The 18,513-nt window shown below is 44.0% G+C and overlaps 2 protein-coding genes across 2 annotated transcripts; one reads left to right on the forward strand and one right to left on the reverse strand.

Moving 5' to 3' along the window:
• Window positions 1–289: 289 nt before the first annotated feature.
• Window positions 290–3,083, forward strand: LOC131240632 (subtilisin-like protease SBT1.2). The gene has a single exon (XM_058238979.1). It carries the CDS (start codon window positions 393–395, stop codon window positions 2,709–2,711), a length of 2,319 nt encoding a protein of 772 aa, XP_058094962.1. The 5' UTR covers window positions 290–392; the 3' UTR covers window positions 2,712–3,083.
• A 930-nt stretch (window positions 3,084–4,013) lies between these two features.
• Window positions 4,014–16,400, reverse strand: LOC131240633 (photosystem II reaction center PSB28 protein, chloroplastic). The gene is made up of 2 exons (XM_058238981.1): window positions 16,218–16,400; window positions 4,014–4,634 (listed from the first exon to the last, which is right to left on the reverse strand). The coding sequence occupies exons 1-2, from the start codon at window positions 16,291–16,293 to the stop codon at window positions 4,159–4,161; spliced, it is 552 nt and encodes a 183-aa protein (XP_058094964.1). The 5' UTR covers window positions 16,294–16,400; the 3' UTR covers window positions 4,014–4,158.
• Window positions 16,401–18,513: the final 2,113 nt, after the last annotated feature.

Consider the following 18,513-nt stretch of genomic DNA (forward strand, 5'->3'; position numbering starts at 1 on the left):
AGTTTGGGACGGACTGGATTGCCGTACAAGTATGCCATGTGAACGTTTGAAGAGTCACCACCACCTTTTAAAGGGCACAAAACTAACACAGTAGTCATTGGTTGAAACAAAGATTCATGGAATGAGAATCTAAAGGCTACGTAAACGAACCTAGTCAAAATAAATCCGACCACAAAATCTCGTGAAGTCAGACCCCTCATCAGCTCAGCTCAGCTCTCTCTCTCTCTCTCTCTCTCTCTCTCAAAATACCAAAGGATCCTCGTGAGGAAGAGCCCTCAAACATCACGAGTTTCATCTTCTCTAAGAAATGCTCCACGCCCCATTTTCAAATCTTCAATTCACACCTTCAAATACCCGAAAATCCATGCAACCCCACATTCCCATTCCATTCCATGCCCATGGAAAGTACCAACCTCACCATCTTCATCTTCCTTCCGTTTTTCCTCCTTTTCAACTCCCTTACTGCTCAAAACCTCCAAACTTACATAGTCCAGCTCCACCCACACCTAATTTCTACTCCTCCCTCTTCCTCCTACACCACCCTTCAATGGCATCTCTCTTTCCTGGAGAGGACCATCCTCTCTGAAGACGGTGACCCGTCTTCCCGCCTCCTCTACTCTTACCACTCTGCCATCCATGGCTTCGCCGCTCGCCTCTCTGATAGTGAACTTTTGGCACTGAAGGGCATGCGTGGCGTGGTTGCCGTCCGCCCTGACCGGCGCCTCCAGATACACACGACTTACTCATACAAGTTCTTGGGTCTTCGTTTCACAGGCAATGAAGCTTGGGCCCGTTCGGATTTTGGCCGGGGGATGATAATTGGAGTCCTTGACACTGGAGTCTGGCCCGAGAGCCCGAGCTTCAATGATCACCGGATGCCTCCAGTGCCCAAGAGGTGGAGCGGGATTTGTGAGGAAGGGCAGAACTTCAACTCGTCCTTCTGCAACCGCAAGCTCATTGGCGCTCGCTTCTATATCAAAGGGCACCGTGCATCTTCATCACCGCTGGTCTCGCCATCTGTCATGGAGTATGTGTCCCCACGCGATGCGCATGGTCATGGGACTCACACATCATCAACTGCAGCTGGGAGTTCTGTCCCTGCAGCTAGCGTGCTTGGAATCGGCGAGGGTGAGGCACGGGGGATGGCGCCTGGGGCCCACATCGCCATCTACAAGGTTTGCTGGTTCAATGGTTGCTACAGCTCCGATATCCTGGCTGGAATGGATGATGCCATCAGAGATGGAGTTGATGTCCTCTCCCTCTCCTTGGGTGGATTCCCAATCCCGCTTTATGAGGACAGCATTGCCATAGGCGGTTTTAGGGCAATTGAGAAGGGTATCTCGGTAATTTGTGCTGCCGGAAATAATGGTCCAATTCTGAACTCCGTCGCCAATGAGGCTCCTTGGATAACCACCGTTGGTGCCAGCACACTCAATAGGAGATTTCCCGCCATTGTACGGTTGGGGGATGGCCAAACTCTGTATGGAGAATCCATGTATCCAGGTAACCGGCATCCAAACATCGGCCAAAGGCTCAAGCTAGTCTACGGTGGGAAGAACGGTGCAGAATTTTGCTTCAAAGGCTCTCTTTCAAAAGCTAGAGTTAGCGGGAAAATGGTGGTCTGTGATCGAGGCGCAACTGGAAGGTCTATGAAGGGCCAGGTCGTTAAAGAATCCGGTGGGGCTGCATTGATACTAGCGAACACGGAGATCGAACAGGAAGAGGATTCTGTCGACGTCCATGTCTTGCCTGCAACACTCATCAGCTATGCAGAGTCCATTCGCCTGAAGAAATACTTAAACTCCACAACAAGACCCACAGCCCGAATTGAATTTGGAGGGATGGTTATTGGTAAATCTAGAGCACCGTCAATCGCCCTGTTCTCATCAAGAGGGCCGAGCTTAGCCAATCCTTCGATCCTCAAACCAGATGTTATTGCCCCGGGGGTGAACATTATTGCTGCCTGGCCCACAAATCTGGGACCCACGGGGCTTCAAGAAGATTCTAGAAGAGTAAACTTCACCGTCATGTCAGGTACTTCAATGGCTTGCCCACATGTCAGTGGAATTGCTGCTCTAGTACACTCGATCCACCCATCATGGAGCCCTGCTGCAATTAAATCTGCAATCATGACAACTGCTGATGTTTCAGACCACTTGGGCAAGCCAATAATGGACGGGTCAAAACCCGCGGGACCCTTTGCACTTGGTGCTGGACATGTGAACCCAATGAAAGCGATTGATCCAGGGTTGGTCTACGACATCAAGCCAGATGAGTACATCACCCATCTTTGCACCCTTGGCTACACAAGGTCAGAGATCTTCACCATCACTCACAGGTCTGTGAATTGCCGCAAAATCATGTTAAGGAGCAGAGATTTCAGCCTCAACTACCCCTCCCTGTCAGTGATTTTCAAGCATGGGAGAACAAGGAAGATGATCAAGAGGCGATTGACAAATGTGGGCCTGCCTAACTCTTCGTACTCAGTGGACATGGTAGCGCCGCAAGGAGTGAAAGTGAGAGTTAGACCAGAAAGCTTAAAATTCAGTCACTTGTATGAAAGCAAGTACTATAGAATTTGGTTCATTTCTAGAAAGAGACTATCTAGAAAAGAGAAGCCAAGCTATGCCCAAGGGCATCTGACATGGGCGCATAATCACCAAAGCCATTATAAGGTGAGGAGTCCAATTTCTGTGACTTGGGCAAGATAGGAAAGTAGCAGAAAACATTTCTGCAGTATAGTTCATGTTGTTACTCTTCTAGTCGAATACAACCAGGAATGTTGAAGGAGCTTCTTTATTTTTCGATAAAGACGGTACTGGATTTGTATCTAAGTTGTTCAAAATGTATGGTCATTAGATATGACTGCAGATACATTTTCTTTTATATACAACAATAATAATAATAATAATTTAATCTCAGATTGCATCCAAATTCGCCTCAGTACACCATAGTTTAAGAACCCGAAAATTCAACTCGACTCGATGTTCATTCAGGCGAGTTGACCCGAAGGACCCAACTCCACTCCGTAGTTAATAACAATAAACTTAAAAAAGCAGGAAGGAGTATTTAAATTAGTTACCTTTGGTATTAGTGGTATAAAATGAGAAAACAGGCAAATATTGCATAGCTCGATAGTTGAGTGTGTTACACCTCTAACAGAGGTCATGGGTTCAACTCGCACCTTCTGTTATCGTACTTTTAATTAAAAAAACCATTGGCAAGGTAAGTGACTCAGCCGGAGTTGATGAGATCTCATCGAGTCAAGTTGACTCGGCTAAGTTTTGAGTTGAGTCAGTCAGTTTTAGAACTATCAGTTCAAGTATCTGCTTTCAAACCAGCCTCACTACTAAAATGGAATGAGATCTCCAAATGGAAGCATGCAGTCTAGGTATTCTCTATGAAATACGCTAGTATCCAACTCCAAAGATAGTTTCCTCTTCAGGAGATCACCTCATGGCAACGGGCTAATTCACTGATAAGCATTTTATCTGAATTCTCACAAAAAGCTCTGTCGTGTCACCAGTCATGCAAAATTTAGGCCCGATCATGAAGATACTTGGTGAGGAAATCAGGGTGATCCACTTATCATGTGGCCCAGACCATATCTATCTATTGATTTCAATGGTGCGGCCAATCCAATCCAAGCAACCTGATTTTCATGCCAGGTGATCTTCATGATGCAGCCCACCTTTTGCAAAGGTCAGATATCCTACAATGTGACCCGTTGGCAGAAATGACAGGGTTGTATCTGAATATATATGGGTATGTTGGGGAGACCAATAGGTGGTGAACAGATATACAGATAGAAAACAGTAACACTTATACTTTATTAAACACTAGTATTTTATTTTGTTTTTTTGTTTTTGGCATTTTTTCTCACAGATGTAAGAATTGGCAATTGCGGGAGGTGGGATGTCAGTGAAACATGACCTGACTCATCATCCCGTTTGTACAGACTTCATGTTTTTGGTGGAAGTGAGTTATAAAATAAAAAAAATAGTCAGAGACAATTGAAACAGGATGAAGCAGATTATCCTTGCATCAAAACTACAAGGGCAGCAATCAATCAAAACTTTTAAGCTCCAGATGATCTACTTACATAAATTCTACATACTGCGAATTAAATGAAGGAGAGGGTGAAGTATGTACACTGCCTCATTTCTTGACGAACTGCAACCCGTTCTCATTTGAGTACCTTTCCATGAACCTCATGAACCTGTCCCACTCTCGTGGGCTCCGCATTATGTACTTCGCTTCTATTCTTGCAGGTTTTCCATTGATGAACTTTGCATTGACATCAACTGATTGAAGTGTCCCTTCCTCATCGATCATGTAGAAGCCTGTGATATCACCGAGTTCACCTGATGAATCAAACACCGAGGGCTCCTCAAAAACAAATGTTGCAACACCATTTGAACCATCTCGTGATTTAGTGAGCCTCACGTCTGGTATTGTCTGCTCATCCGTTCCTTGAATGAACTGAATTGCGGGCCTGACCATCATCGTTATTGGTCTAGACATTTGGGGGGTTCCTCCTAACTGGGCCCTGCGTGCATTACGGAATGGCAAGGATTGTCCATTGAATGAGGAGTGCATGCTTTGACAGGCAAACATAGGTAAAGATATCAAGCCTGCACAAAAAGAAAAGAGTTTGGTAAGAACTTTTAAAGGTCATTTCACTCAATAACTAAAATGAGCTGCCTGATTCTAGGAAACTTTTCATCTTACAGATTAATTTGTGAAGTCAAAAACAAACCCGCGTACCTTTTTAGTATTCAATACATTTATAAATCTACTAACCTACTCAAATCGCATTTTATATATATATATATATATATATATATATATATATATATATATATATATATATATATATATATATATATATATATATATATATATATAATGGTACTATGAGGCCGACCTCATGGGAACTTCCCATGAGGTCGAGCTGTGTGGGCCCCACCATGATGTCCATTGAACATCTATCCCATCAGTCAGATGCACTATTCCATGGTGAGCCACAGGCTTAAAAATCAAGTTAACCCATGACTTGGGTGGGCCACACCATATACAACAGTTGAGAGAGGTTACCCTCCCATTAAAACATTCATAATCATTTATTGGGCCCACCGAGATGTGGTTCGCAGATCCAGCCCATTAATTGTGTGTTTCCCACTTGGATGAGCAGTCAAAGCAAGTGCTTTTATATATTTTAGGCATGTCTTCACATAGTTTTAGATGGTATGGCCCACCTGGGTTTCATATACAGCTTATTTTTGGGATGTCCCATAACCTAAAGGGGACCCATCAAATGCATGGTGTTGATGTTCGACACAAATCACGTTGGGGCCCACACAGCTCAACCTCATGGTTCCCATGAGGTTGACCTCATAGTACCATTTCACACACACACACACACACACACACACACACACAGAGGGAAATGGAACCATGAGGTCGAGCTGTGAGGGCCCCACCGTGACGTCTGTCGAACATTTACCCCATTAGTCAGATGCACCATTCCTTCTTTTTTTTTGAAAGATAACGGAATTTCATTAAAAGAAAGAAAAAGATTCAAACACCAAAAACAACAGCCGAGATTGCTGAGATAGCAGCCACAGGCTAGAAACCAAGAAACAGGAAATCACATTCCTTCATGGATTCAACATGGGTGGCCCATTCAAAAATTAACGCTTTTGCTCTATAAAGCACCCAATCAGAGGAATTGGAAATGTCGCGAAAACATCTTCCGTTTCTTTCCTCCCAGACGCTCCACCAAGTAGCAAGAAGGGCCATTCTCCACAAAATGGATCGATTCTTGCCAAGCTTTACCCCATTCCAATCCGAAAAGAGAGAAGAGACACAACCAGGGGGACACCAATTGACTTGAAAACGAAGACGAAAATCAGCCCAGATAGGAGAGATGAAAGGGCAATGAAGCAACAAATGATTCACCGACTCCTCCGCCTTCATGCAACATAAACAAATGTTAACCAAACACATGCCTCTCTTTCTAAGATTATCCATTGTCAGAATTTTTTTTCAAAATGACCAGCGGAGTTGGGATAGTGGTCCAGCTGCACATAGAGAGAACGGACTGTAAATCTGCTGGATTTATCCATTGTCCAGAGCAACGCATCATCAATTTGAGAATTTGGATGAGCCCTATAGACGCACTCAAGGGGGTCCACAAACTGTTGAACCTCCCAATCTTGAATGTTTCTTCTACAGCCCACCGACCACACCAACTTTCCAGCAATAACAAAATAGCAATCGGCGACAATAGTATCTGGTTTAGGAGAAAGGGAGAAAATTAAGGGGAATTTGTTTCTAAGCGGAATTTTCTCTACCCAGCAATCTTTCCAAAACTGAATTTTTGAACCTCTTCCGAGCTGAAATTCCACACCTTGCAGGACCTGATCTTTAGTGGAGATGATTTCTCTCCAAACCGCTGACACCTTGTACCGAGAAGAGACATTAGACCACCAGCCACCAATTGATTGTCCGTGTTTGCCTTTAATAACTTTGTTCTACAGACTATAGTCTTCGCTTCCTAATTGCCAAATCCATTTGCCTAGCAGCGCCCTCTTCATGAGCTTCAGACTTTTTATACCTGTCCCACCTTGATTGTAACGTTTGCACACGATTTTCCAATCCACGAAATGAAATTTATTCTTCTCTCCCTTTTTGTGCCAAAGAAAATCTCTTCTTTTGTGCTCGATACACTTTAGAATTGAAGGCGGGCATTTGAATAGAGACAAAGTAGGTGGGAAGGTTGGAGAGAGCCGCCTTTATAAGGGTAATGCGCCCGCCAAAAGAGAGGAACCAACATTTCCATTTTGCCAGGTAGGAATCAAATCTAGCAATAACCTTGTCCCAAGCTGATTCAGGAGGGACACCGTTACATAACGGGAGACCAACAAATGTGGAAGGGAGAAATGTCGCAGAACAACCGAAAAGATCTGCCCATCTGAAGATTTCCTCTTCATCCAAATTTATGCCAAAAATCTTGGATTTAGCGAGATTAACAGATAGACCCGAAACAGCCTCAAAATAGAGGATGGAAGTGTGGAGATTGCTGATTTTATCCAGAGAAGCCTCGCTAAAAATCAAGGAGTCATCAGCAAATTGAATGTGAGAAATGGGAACAGGGAGGCCCTGAATGGGAATGCTAGCTAGAATCCCAGTTTCCTGCCCTTGATGAAGCATTCTGGAGAAGGCCTCACCAATAATAAGGACGAGAAAAGGGGAGAGAGGGTCCCCTTGGCGTAGACCACGACTACTGTTGAAGAACCCAAAAGGAGATCCGTTTAGGATAAAAGAGAAGCGCGCGGAAGAAATACATTCCATAATCCAACTTCTCCAACGAGTCCCGAAGCTCATTCTACCAAGCAAGAGAAGCAGAAAATCCCAATCCACATGATCATAAGCTTTTTCGATATCTAATTTGCACCCAATGAATTTGCCACCCGATCTGTGAGCAGCATCAATACATTCATTTGCTATGAGCGCACCAACTGTGATCTGCCTTCTAGGGATGAATGCACATTGATTAGCAGAGATATTTTGCTAATGAACTTTGACAACCGATTAGTTAGGACTAGTCTTGGAGCCACCTTCATCGCTCTCATCCCCAAGTTTCAAGGCGCGGCGTCTTTCAAGGACTTCTGTCCAATTAGCCTGTTCGTGAAATTCATTAAAGAAGTCCATCGTGAGAGCGATAATCTGGCCTTATCATGAAATTCATTAAAGAAGTCCATCACGTCAGATTGGATAATCTCCCAAAAAGATTGAAAAAATATAATAGGAAATCCGTCGGGACCAGGGGCCTTATCTCCATCGAGAGAGTCGATGGCCAGCTTAACTTCTTCCAAAGAGAAGGGAACTTCAAGAGAGGAAGCATCATCAGATGAGATGGAGTTAAGGTGAAGATTATCAATCCCAGGGTGTCTGTGATGGGCCGAGCTGAGGAGAGAGCTAAAATGGGAAATTGCGGCATTAACGATCTCATCTTTTTCTTCTACCCGTCTGTCATCAATCACGATACTACCGATCTTGTTAGATCTGGCGTGCATACTGGCCAGGTTATGGAAGTATTTCGAATTTCTATCTCGCTCTTTAATTCACCTCGCCCGAGCTTTTTGTTTCCATGATATTTCGTCTTCAAGGGATCTAGTTGACAAGGCCTGAATGAGAGAAATTCTTTTGGCCAGGATTTCAAGAGATGACTTACCATCTTCGATATCCGCATCGATCTGCTGTAGAGAGGACAAGAGATTAGCAGTTTCATTCTGTCTTAAGGAGAGAAACTAAATCTTCCACTGGTTTATTTTAGCTTTCAACATCTTGAACTTAGAACATAGTCTAAAGCCAGCAAAGCCTTCGACCCTGAAATCACACCACCAATCTGCAATCAATTTTCGGAAACCAACAATTTTCAGCAAGCGGAAGGGTTTCAGACCCCAATTAATGTCCTCAGCAGAAAGGAGAATCGGGCAGTGGTCTAAAGTTGTTCTCGGGAGGGCCGATTGGGAGACAGAGGGGAAGAAGTCTAACCATTCAAGGGATAGGAGAAATCTGTCAAGCCTAGATAACGTTGGACTCGCGCGACTGTTGGACAAAGTGAAACGAGAGCCGAGGAGGGGAAGATCCACAAGTTCTTCATCGTCAATCCAGGAGGAAAAAGATCTCATGGCCGGAGAAATCCGATTGCCGTGAGATTTTTCTTCGGGCGATTTGATCATGTTGAAGTCTCTAGCGAAACAGGAGGGCCCTGAGAAGAGCGATCTGCAGCTGCTATGCTCTTCCTTGAAATCGATTCTTGAGCTGTCAGAAGTTGGACCATAGACTGAGGATATAAGGCACTGGAAGTTGGAAGCTTTGTTTTTTATAATTACCGACACCGAAAAAGAACTGCACCACGATGAAATGAGGTCCCATTAGGCAGAATTCCACCCCACAAGATTTCGCTAGCACTCCCAGTCGCATCTAGGGATACCCATTTGATGTCCTTTGATTTCCAGATAGATCACATGAGACGGTCGCTAAAAGAGGGAGTCTTGGTCTCCTGTAAACAGATAACATCAGGCCGATACTTCAAACACGTTAATTTAATAAGTCTTCGCTTTTGCTTCGACCTTAAACCCCTAATGTTCTACGAGACAATCTTCATAAGTTAACCATGCCGCCCCGATTGCCTTGATTATCTGTTTCACTGATGGAACCTTGAATATTTCGAGAAACCTTTTCATTAGACTGGAAGTCCCTGTTGTCGATGAATTTTGAGGGACGTCTTTTAGACAATCTTGAAGCTGGAAGGGGCCTGCCGCGAGCTTCCACATATTGAAAGAGAGCAACGAAGTCTTCTGGACGGTCCCCAAACGAAAGTCCTACAGCTCTTCCGATGTGCCCGATTGCACCCCGAACCCATTTTTTGTTCAGAATTTTCTTCCTCAGTCGAGATCTATACAGGATTTCTTTTTGATCTTGGTTGCCTTCCTCCCCTTGGTCTGTTGAGAGGCCCATCCGCACTTGGAGAGGTTCAACATCGATGACCCCATTCACTGAGTCTCCTGGAACAAACAGGCTAACATATTCTCAGGCAACAATTGGGGATATGAAAGAAGGGAGGAAGAAGGGGTGGAAGGATTTTCAGAGCACCAGAAACTGTTGTTGAAGGCCGTAGCGTTGGAGATCCCAGGCAGATTCAGATAGCGTGGGGATTCAACGAGAGGAACAGGGGGGATTGGCATGATTTGGAGGTCGGAATGAGCTAGAGAGGGTGACAGAGGTAGGTTAGGGGGTTTTGAAGGTTGGGAGAGAGGATTGGAAGAGGAGTTTGTTTTGAAAGTAAGGCAAGGAAGAGGTAAATGAGGTTGGGCGAGATTCAAAGGAGAGATATTCGAAACGTAGGAAACACGTGGGGGGGGGGGGGGCACGTGGAGACAGCGCCAGCGATTTCTTGACGCGAGTGCAAGAGGAAGGGAGAGAGAGACTACATTGATGACGTGATGACGTCAAATCTGCGCAGGACGACGTCTCGAAAACAGAGGGAGTCGTCGCTACACACGGAAGACCACGTGTCGCGATTCTGGGAGAGCATTTTCGGTTGCAAATGCTACTGTCCGCAAGACATGCGTCTCAACAGGTTTGAGGGGGGCCATGCCCTCATTAAAGATCGCAGCAGGCGAGGGGGCACGCGCGTGGCCCTAGAGCGATGACGCGACGCGATGGATGGATAGTGCAGGAGAAGTAGGGACGCGTGTCAATCGTTGAGCTTCAAGTAGGAGAGAGAGGTAGACATGTGTCGCCAAATTCGGAAAGAGAGGACGCGTGTTGGGAGAATCAGACTCTCCATGGAGAGGACGTGACTCAAAAGGACTCGTACATGTCACACGAGTCAGCAGAGGGGGCTCCTGATCAGAGGCACGTGTCGCGTCAGAGATTTGCATCGAATTTGGGTGATGAGGAGTTTGAGCTGGCGGGGAGCGGAAATGGTTCCGTAGTTCGCAGGTGCACTGAGCATGTACTTCTTCCACTGGCCAAAGTGCTAAGTCTTCGTGGGCTTTTTCTTTTGCACGCCAATAATCTCCCCACCTAGGGTACGATACGCCATCCGATTCTTGTTGAACAGGGAGAACGATGACCCTATCTTCCACCGCAACCCTGATATGAGGTGGGAGAGGATCCCCTTTTCTTCTTCTAATGTGCATCCGAATCACCGCCATCTCGGCTCCAATCTTAGTCTTTGTGTCCAGTTCGATGAGAAATCCCAGAACAGAGGCGACTTGAATGAAGAAAATCATCATACCAAAACTCCAATGGAATTCCCCATATAAGAATCCACATAGATTCCTTTTTGAATATTGAGTAATCTTCCCATTTTTGGACTTTTTTTTACCGGCCCATCCGTATGAAGCACTCTAGCAATGAGAAGGGAGTCTAGATTAACCCCCGGGCTGACATTGATCCAAAGATCATCATATCCTATGGGCCTGATGGAATATAAAGAGGGTTGTATTCCGCAACACTCATCTATCCATTTGTGCACTTGAGGAATTGAGGCATCGTGGAGATTACAATAGTATTTTGCAGTTCAGACTTAGAGCGTTCAAAACGATCATGCGCTATGGTTATGTCGTACGAGAGCTGTTTCTCCACTGCAACAAATTTATTACTTTTATCTGAATGATGAGCACCGTTAACATCCCCAAAAATCTGATTCTATGATTGGTGAGATGAGGAAGCTCTAGAGGAGTTTGTAAGTACGTCTTTGAAAGATAAGAACGGTTTTTGGGGAACTCTTTCAGGGGCTTTGAAAGATGTAGAAGCAGGCCGCTTCAGGGTGGATGTTCCGGTAGAGACGGGATGAGATTTTCCCTAATCAGGTCCGAACTGAGCCCGTTGAACCAGCATCTTCTTTCCGTCGTAACTAACGCCATGAAGCATGTCAACCGCTCTGGCCAGCTCTTCTTCACTACTCAGTCGAACAAGTGCGAAACCATGATATCGACCACTCTCTCTATCTCTGGGCATCACCACATCCATGATTGCCCCCGCCCTGCCAAAGATTCTCTCAAGGTTAAGAGGAAGCCAACCATGAGGATAACCTCTAACGAAAATGGTTGGAAATGAATCGTACTTCCCTCTTCCGTTGCCCTCTTGGGACCGTCTGCATCTCCTGGAACGAATCTGTTTCCACTCCCCAGCTTCTTCTACAGTCGCATTATCTCTGGATTCGTCTCTTCTGTTCTGATCATTCTCACCCTCTTTGATCTTGTCGTCACTGGGATTGTCGCCGTTGCCATCCGTTGTCGCCGTTATCGTCGTTGCCATCAGAGATGGAGAAGAGAGAAAACTGGGGCCACATATCGTTGTTGTCATCATTGCCATCAGAGATGGAGAAGAGAGAAAACTAGGGCCACATATCGCCGCTATCGTTGTTGTCATCCGTTGCCGCCGTTATCGTTGTTGCCATCAGAGATGCACCATTCCATGGTGGGCCACGGGCTTAAAAATCAAGTCAATCCATGACTTGGGTGGGCCACACCGCATACAACAGTTGAGAAGGGTTACCCTCCCATTAAAACATTCATAATCATTTATTGGGCCCACTAAGATGTGGTTCATAAATCCAGCCCATCCATTGTGTGTGTCCCACTTGGATGAGGGATCAAACCAAGTTTCAGCCGCATCCAAAACTCAGGTGGGCCCCACCAAGTGCTTTTATATGTTTTAGCCATGTCTTCACATGGTTTTAGATGGTATGGCTCACCTGAGTTCCGTATACGGCTGATTTTTGGGATATCCCAAAGCCTAAAGGGGACCCATCAAATGCATGGTGTTGATGTTCGACATACATCATGGTGGGGCCCATGTAGCTCCACCTCATGGGAAGTTCCCATGAGGTCGACCTCATAGTACCATTTCCCATATATATAGGTACTATGAGGTTGAGCTCCGTGGGCCCTACCATGATGTGTCAGAAATCCGCACCATTAATTAGATGCACCCTTCTATGGTGGGCCATGGGCTTAAAAATCAGGTCAATCCATGACTTAGGTGGGTCACACCATAGACAACAATTGAGAGTGGATGCCCACCCATTGAAACCTTTCTGATTTTTTATAGGGCTCACGAAGATGTGGTTCAGACATCTAACCCATCCATTGTGTGTGTCCCACTTGGATGAGGGGTCACAGTAAATTTCAAGCCATTCCAAAACTTAGGTGGGCCCCACCAAGTGCTTTTAGATGTTTTTAGCGTGATTTTACATGGTTTTAGATTGTGTGACCCACCTAAGTTTTGGATACAACTGATTTTTGAGACATCCCATAGCCTAGAGGAGACCCACCAAATGCATGTTGTGGATGTCCAACACACACATCACGGTATGATCCACAGACCTCAACCTTATGGAAAGTTCTCATAAGGTCAACCCTCATAGAACCTTTTCCCATTTTATATATATATATATATATATATATATATATATATATATATCAGTGTTTTAAATAGCGGTAGCGTGTTGCGTAGCGTTCAACCCTCCGTAGCGTGTAGCGAAATAGCGTAGCGTGTAGCGTAAGCTACACGATACTTCTATTTTTTAATTTTATATATATATATATATATATATATATAAATATTAAATAGTAAGAAGTTGATGGATAGGGTCTTATTATTTTTAAGTTAATACATGTCTCATGTACAATTTTTTAAGGGCCTGAATTAGGCGGGACTCGGATTGTGAAGTGTAGCACACAAGTGTCAAAGTTTTTTGGGCCCCACCGTGATAAATGTGTTATATCCACACCGTCCATCCATTTTGCCAAATAATTTTAGGGCATGAGCCCAAAAATGAGGCAAATCCAAAGCTCGGTTGGACCGCACCATAAGAAACAATAATAATTAAACGTCCACCATTAAAAATTTATTGGGAGCTACAAAAGTTTTAGATCAAGCTGACATGTGCAGTGTGACCCAATTAACAGGTTAGATGGTTGTTCAACGTGCACCGCAGAACACAAAATAATAATAATAACAATAAGTGCGTGGTTGTGAAACAGCCACAGAAGAAGAAGAAGCGTACCTAATTTTGTCTCAAGATGAGATTGAATCAGTGAAAATTGCAAATGTTGGAGAGGAGCAATGTCAGCAACGTCGGTTTGCGCCTGACAGCAGATTTTCGACCTCAACATTGAAGGGTGGGGAGAGGAGCAGCATCGGCAGCGTCGGATTGGCCCTGTGAGAGGATTTTTGGTTTCCAAATGGAAGGGTGGGGACAGCAGCTGCGTCAGCTGCTTCGGTTTGGGGGTGGAAGCCCTTTCGAATTAAGTTTTTTCTTTTTTAACTTAAGTTTGGCTTGTGGTGTGAGTTCACCACTGTTTCCTGCACTGAAGAAAAAAAAATACCAAACAGGTAGCGCACGCTACCTGCGCTACACGCTATGTATCCGTAGCGTACGCTACGACCCCTGTAGCGCACGCTACAGGGGAAAAACGCTATTTGTAACGCTATGTAGCGAAATCGCTACGCTACGCTACGTAGCGTACGCTACCGCTACGCTACGAGCGCTACTGAAAACACTGATATATATAACCTCATGGGAAGTTCCCACAAGGTCAAACTCCATATGGTCAACCTCATAGAACCTTTTCCCATAAATGTGTGTGTGTGTGTGTGTGTGTGTGTGTGTGTGAGAACCTCCATAAGGCCAACCTCTTATTCACAATGCAAGATACAATGGACGGATTTTCTTAACAAGAAAACAAACCACAAGAACAGATAAAACAACAAAATGCTGTGAATGTAATAAGGGGTCGTTTGGATGGTGGTAAATAGTTTACGTTGTAAATGATTTACTAGTAAATCACTTAAAAGGCTGTAAATGATTTACAGCATGTCTGTTTGGCTTTTAGTTGTAAATGATTTACCAGTAAATCATTTAAAGTGCTTGGATAGCCTGTAAATGGTAAATGAAATCTGCTTTATAGGCTTTCATTTTAAAAAAAAATAGAGCTGTTGCCATCTCCTCATTTTCTAGTAAATGAAAACTAGCCTTTTTGCTGGTAAATGAGAAGGGGGCTTTGCTAGTAAATCACTTACAAGTAGTAAATGATTTACTAGCAAATTAGAGCATCCAAACACGAGTAGTAAATCATTTACTACTTGCCCCATTTACCACCATCCAAACGACCCCTAAGGTATTCAGATTCATCCTACCACAGAGTGATCAGAGAATCATAATCTGGCCCAATTATAACCAATCACCTGATTATTCAGGGGAAACCATCACCTGCCCCTATCCCAGAAATTTTTAGTTACAGAAGGAAGTGCTTATTGTGGGAAAATAAAACATGCAACCACCATAACCAATAATGATTGAAAAATGATCTCCAAGGTTTTCACTAGATAGGTAACTATAGACCATTCAAGGAGAGAAAAAAAAAGAAAAGAAAAAGAAAAGATCCATGCAATATTAGCTCTGAAAATACCCAAATTCTAAGAGGGGGAAAAGGAAAATGACAAAAAAAAACATGTGGAGCAGAGCACCTCTCTTTTACACTCCCTCTAACGATAGCAGGAATTTGGCGCAATTGATTGTCACAGTTCATTGACTCTTCACGTAAAAGTACATCAACTACGTCAAATGTTTGAATCCCGAAATGGAAAAACAACAATGAAAATTACCTCAATAACTTGCAGACCAACCATTACCATAATCATCTCCATAAGGGCAATCCTGCTATTTCCAAAACTTACCAATGCATAACATGACTCTTTATAAAAGAAACTGAGAGCACACACAAAAAACAGCTCAATTCTTCATAAGACCCACACCCCTCCACACATGCACGAACGCACCCATGGACACGCGCACAGACGGGCGAGCACACACAAAATCATCTTGAATTACTCAATGACAATCGAAATTACAAAAGAACCCGTTGCTGATCAAGCATTAAATATTCCACATTATACTGAATTTCCAACCGAGTTCAGTCAGAATGTCAGGAAAAGAGGATAACTCATTCCAAACTAATTATATCATATAAAACCCAAACCCAAAACACAAAAATCATCTTGGATTTTCAAAAGACGATCCAAATCATAAAATCCATCTCTAACCAAGCATTAACAAACATTTCCTCATTCAGGATTTTCTAACTGAATTAGCAGAATGTGAAGCCAATGGAAAACCCCATTTCAATCATATTGTTTCATATAAATCCCAAATGCAGAGATTGCCTCGAATTTTCACACGATGACCGAAATCACAGAAAACCCATCTCTAACCAAGCATTAACAAACATTTCCTCATTCAGGATTTTCTAACTGAATTAGCAGAATGTGAAGCCAAGGGAAAACTCCATTTCAATCATATTGTTTCATATAAATCCCAAATGCAGAGATTGCCTTGAATTTTCACACGATGACCGAAATCACAGAAAACCCATCTGTAATCATGCATCAGAACCACATTCTCTTTAAGTACCAATTGAATTAACCAGAATTTCAAGAGGACAAAAAAAAAAAAAAAAAAAAACTCTCTTAATCCTTTCTATCAGAATCCAAATGCATAAAACACATCCCTTCATGACAATCAAAATGTAAACTTCCCTGACTGAATTTGGGGAAAGAGAAAGAGTGAGTGAGAGAGAGAGAGAGAGAGAGAGAGAGAGAGAGAGAGAGAGAGAGAGAGAGAGGCATACCTGCAAGAAAGCGACGCTGCGGAGGGCAGCGATAAATGGGAGAGGCGACTGCATGAGAGTGAATAGCTGCTGCCATTGGAGAGAGAGAGAGAGAGAGAGAGAGAGTTCTAACCTAAATAGAAAGGAAGAGTAGAGGACGAGAGATGCAGAGATAGGAGATGGTGTGTCCAAAGGACAGCCATTCGCTGCTCTTCCCACCCTTTGAAAGGATAGCGAAAATAATCCTGTTTCTCTGTCGTCCCGCACGTGTCATGCTGCTCCACACGTGCCGCCAGGTCCATGGTTAGGACTTAGGGGTGGCGATATGCCAGGCCTGGGGTAGGCCCGGACCAAACCTGTACAATAAGGCCTAAAATCCGACCCGGATAGGCCCAACCCAGCATGGTGACAGTTGAGAGTACAATCGATTTATCTGAACCATCCATTAGGCTCAGCACACACTTAATGGGTGAGATGCAAAAAAGGACGCTGATGTGATGATTAGATCCATCCATAAGTCAGCCTTCCTTTTTACAGCCATCCATTTTCCCACCAATGGATTGGATGGTTAAGATTGCCTAATATCAGTGATCCTTTAATGGGCTCCAACAAATAGATGGCTAACATTGTTGATTGGACCCATTTTAATAGGATGATCTTGAACATCCATTTTATAGGCTGTTAATCAGATGATAAAAATAATCTTAAGAAGCGTTCATTAGTCATTTGCAACGAACAGAAGCTTCCCTGTTTTACACCAAGTTACTAAACGTGGGGCCCACGATTGCTTTATCCAAGCCATTATCTGATGCCCTCCATCATAGATGGACCATGCCCCAAAAAAAGATCTACTCAAATGGTCAACTCCAACCTCTCCAAGCGTCCGATGCAAATGAATGGTTAAGAAGAAATGCACCAACAAACCCCCAGCCAAATTTCAATGTTAGATCTTCCAATTTGAGAAATGGTCCATCTATGATGGGCCCATCAGATCAATGGCGTGGATAAACCGATCATGAGCTCCACATGTACAAACTCAATGCACAACAGAGAAGTTCCCTGTTCATCATAAACATGGAACTCGGCCTCCAACTATATATAATTATATAAATTGCATGTTGGGACAACTTAGGACCCTTCATCTGTGGTGAATGGGTCCCAAACCAAAAGAATGCTTGGGTTACCATCCCTCAGGATGAAACCAGGTCGATTCAGAGTCAGCTCGAGTCCAACCTGATTATCGATTCGTTGTAAAAGTCAGGCCCAGACCAGCCCATTTAGCTATATGGGCTCTGAATTCGGCACCAAGACCGCTCATCGGACAGGCCATCCTGTACAGAAACAATGGAGGGTGTAAATCAGACCTGCACATGGACTAATCCAATGCCGTGGTGTGGCCCACCTATTCAGTGGACCAGCGTGATTTTTGTGGCAAGTGATCATCATGGTGGGCGCACTTAGATATTGCTCGGATGCACTAAGCTGGTGCCATGTTCGCATACAGGGGTTGTGTTAAGCTGATTTAATTCATAATAGGTTACTACTCATGTATTTATGGTCGTCTATCTAACATGAGGGTGCGGATCAGGTCAGCGTGGGTAGAGCTGGGCATGGGATGAGCCGACTCGGTAGACTTGACTTGTCCAACTCTGTATAATTGACACGAACCAAACCAAGTGGGTTAGTTGATTCAAACTAAGTAGACTTTGTTCAATCCGAACTCAAACTGGGTGGGGTCTGAGTCACCCAATAACTCGGCTTGACTCGAAACCCAACTCGACACTGACTCAATCCCAAATCCGACTTGACTTGAGTTCAAGCAATGTTTGTGAAACTAAATCTAATCTTACGTATCCACCAACCTGAGCTCTCTCTCTCTCTCTCTCTCTCTTTCTCTCTCTCTCTTTCTCTCTCACACACATCTCCCACACTTAATGATCCTGATCGGAAAACCACAAGCTCAGCTGGTTGTCTTGACCGAGCAGCTCGTTTGCACCCACTTAGCTCAACTGCTCGTTGAGAGTCCTGTGACTCTCAACGGCCACTCAAATCTCTAAATCAACTAATTAAGGTAATTTTGTGTTGGAAAATACTTCATAATTTTCATATATTCTTGTGAAATACATCATGTTAGAGTATTTTAATTTAGAGAGTTTTGTAAAATTGGAGTCGGATAAAGTTGAATGGACAAATTAGAATACGTTGGATGCTGGTATTTGGTCCTGGATAGGTTGGGTGCATCCAAGCTGACTGTGCCGCCCCCTCCCCGCCCCCCCCCAAAAAAAAGAAGGTCAACTTGACCTGACTCCTTCTGGGT

The sequence above is a fragment of the Magnolia sinica genome, chromosome 3 (genome assembly GCF_029962835.1).
Source record: "Magnolia sinica isolate HGM2019 chromosome 3, MsV1, whole genome shotgun sequence".
Lineage (NCBI taxonomy): Eukaryota > Viridiplantae > Streptophyta > Magnoliopsida > Magnoliales > Magnoliaceae > Magnolia > Magnolia sinica.

Excerpts from the sequence above, each read along its gene's own strand:
- LOC131240632 (XM_058238979.1), top strand. The coding sequence starts at position 393 with ATGCCCATGGAAAGTACCAACCTCACCATCTTCATCTTCCTTCCGTTT.
- LOC131240633 (XM_058238981.1), bottom strand. The coding sequence starts at position 16,293 with ATGGCAGCAGCTATTCACTCTCATGCAGTCGCCTCTCCCATTTATCGC. Across the intron at positions 4,635-16,217 it reads GCAGCGTCGCTTTCTTGCAG|GCTTGATATCTTTACCTATG; the intron begins GTATGCCTCTCT and ends CTTTTTGTGCAG.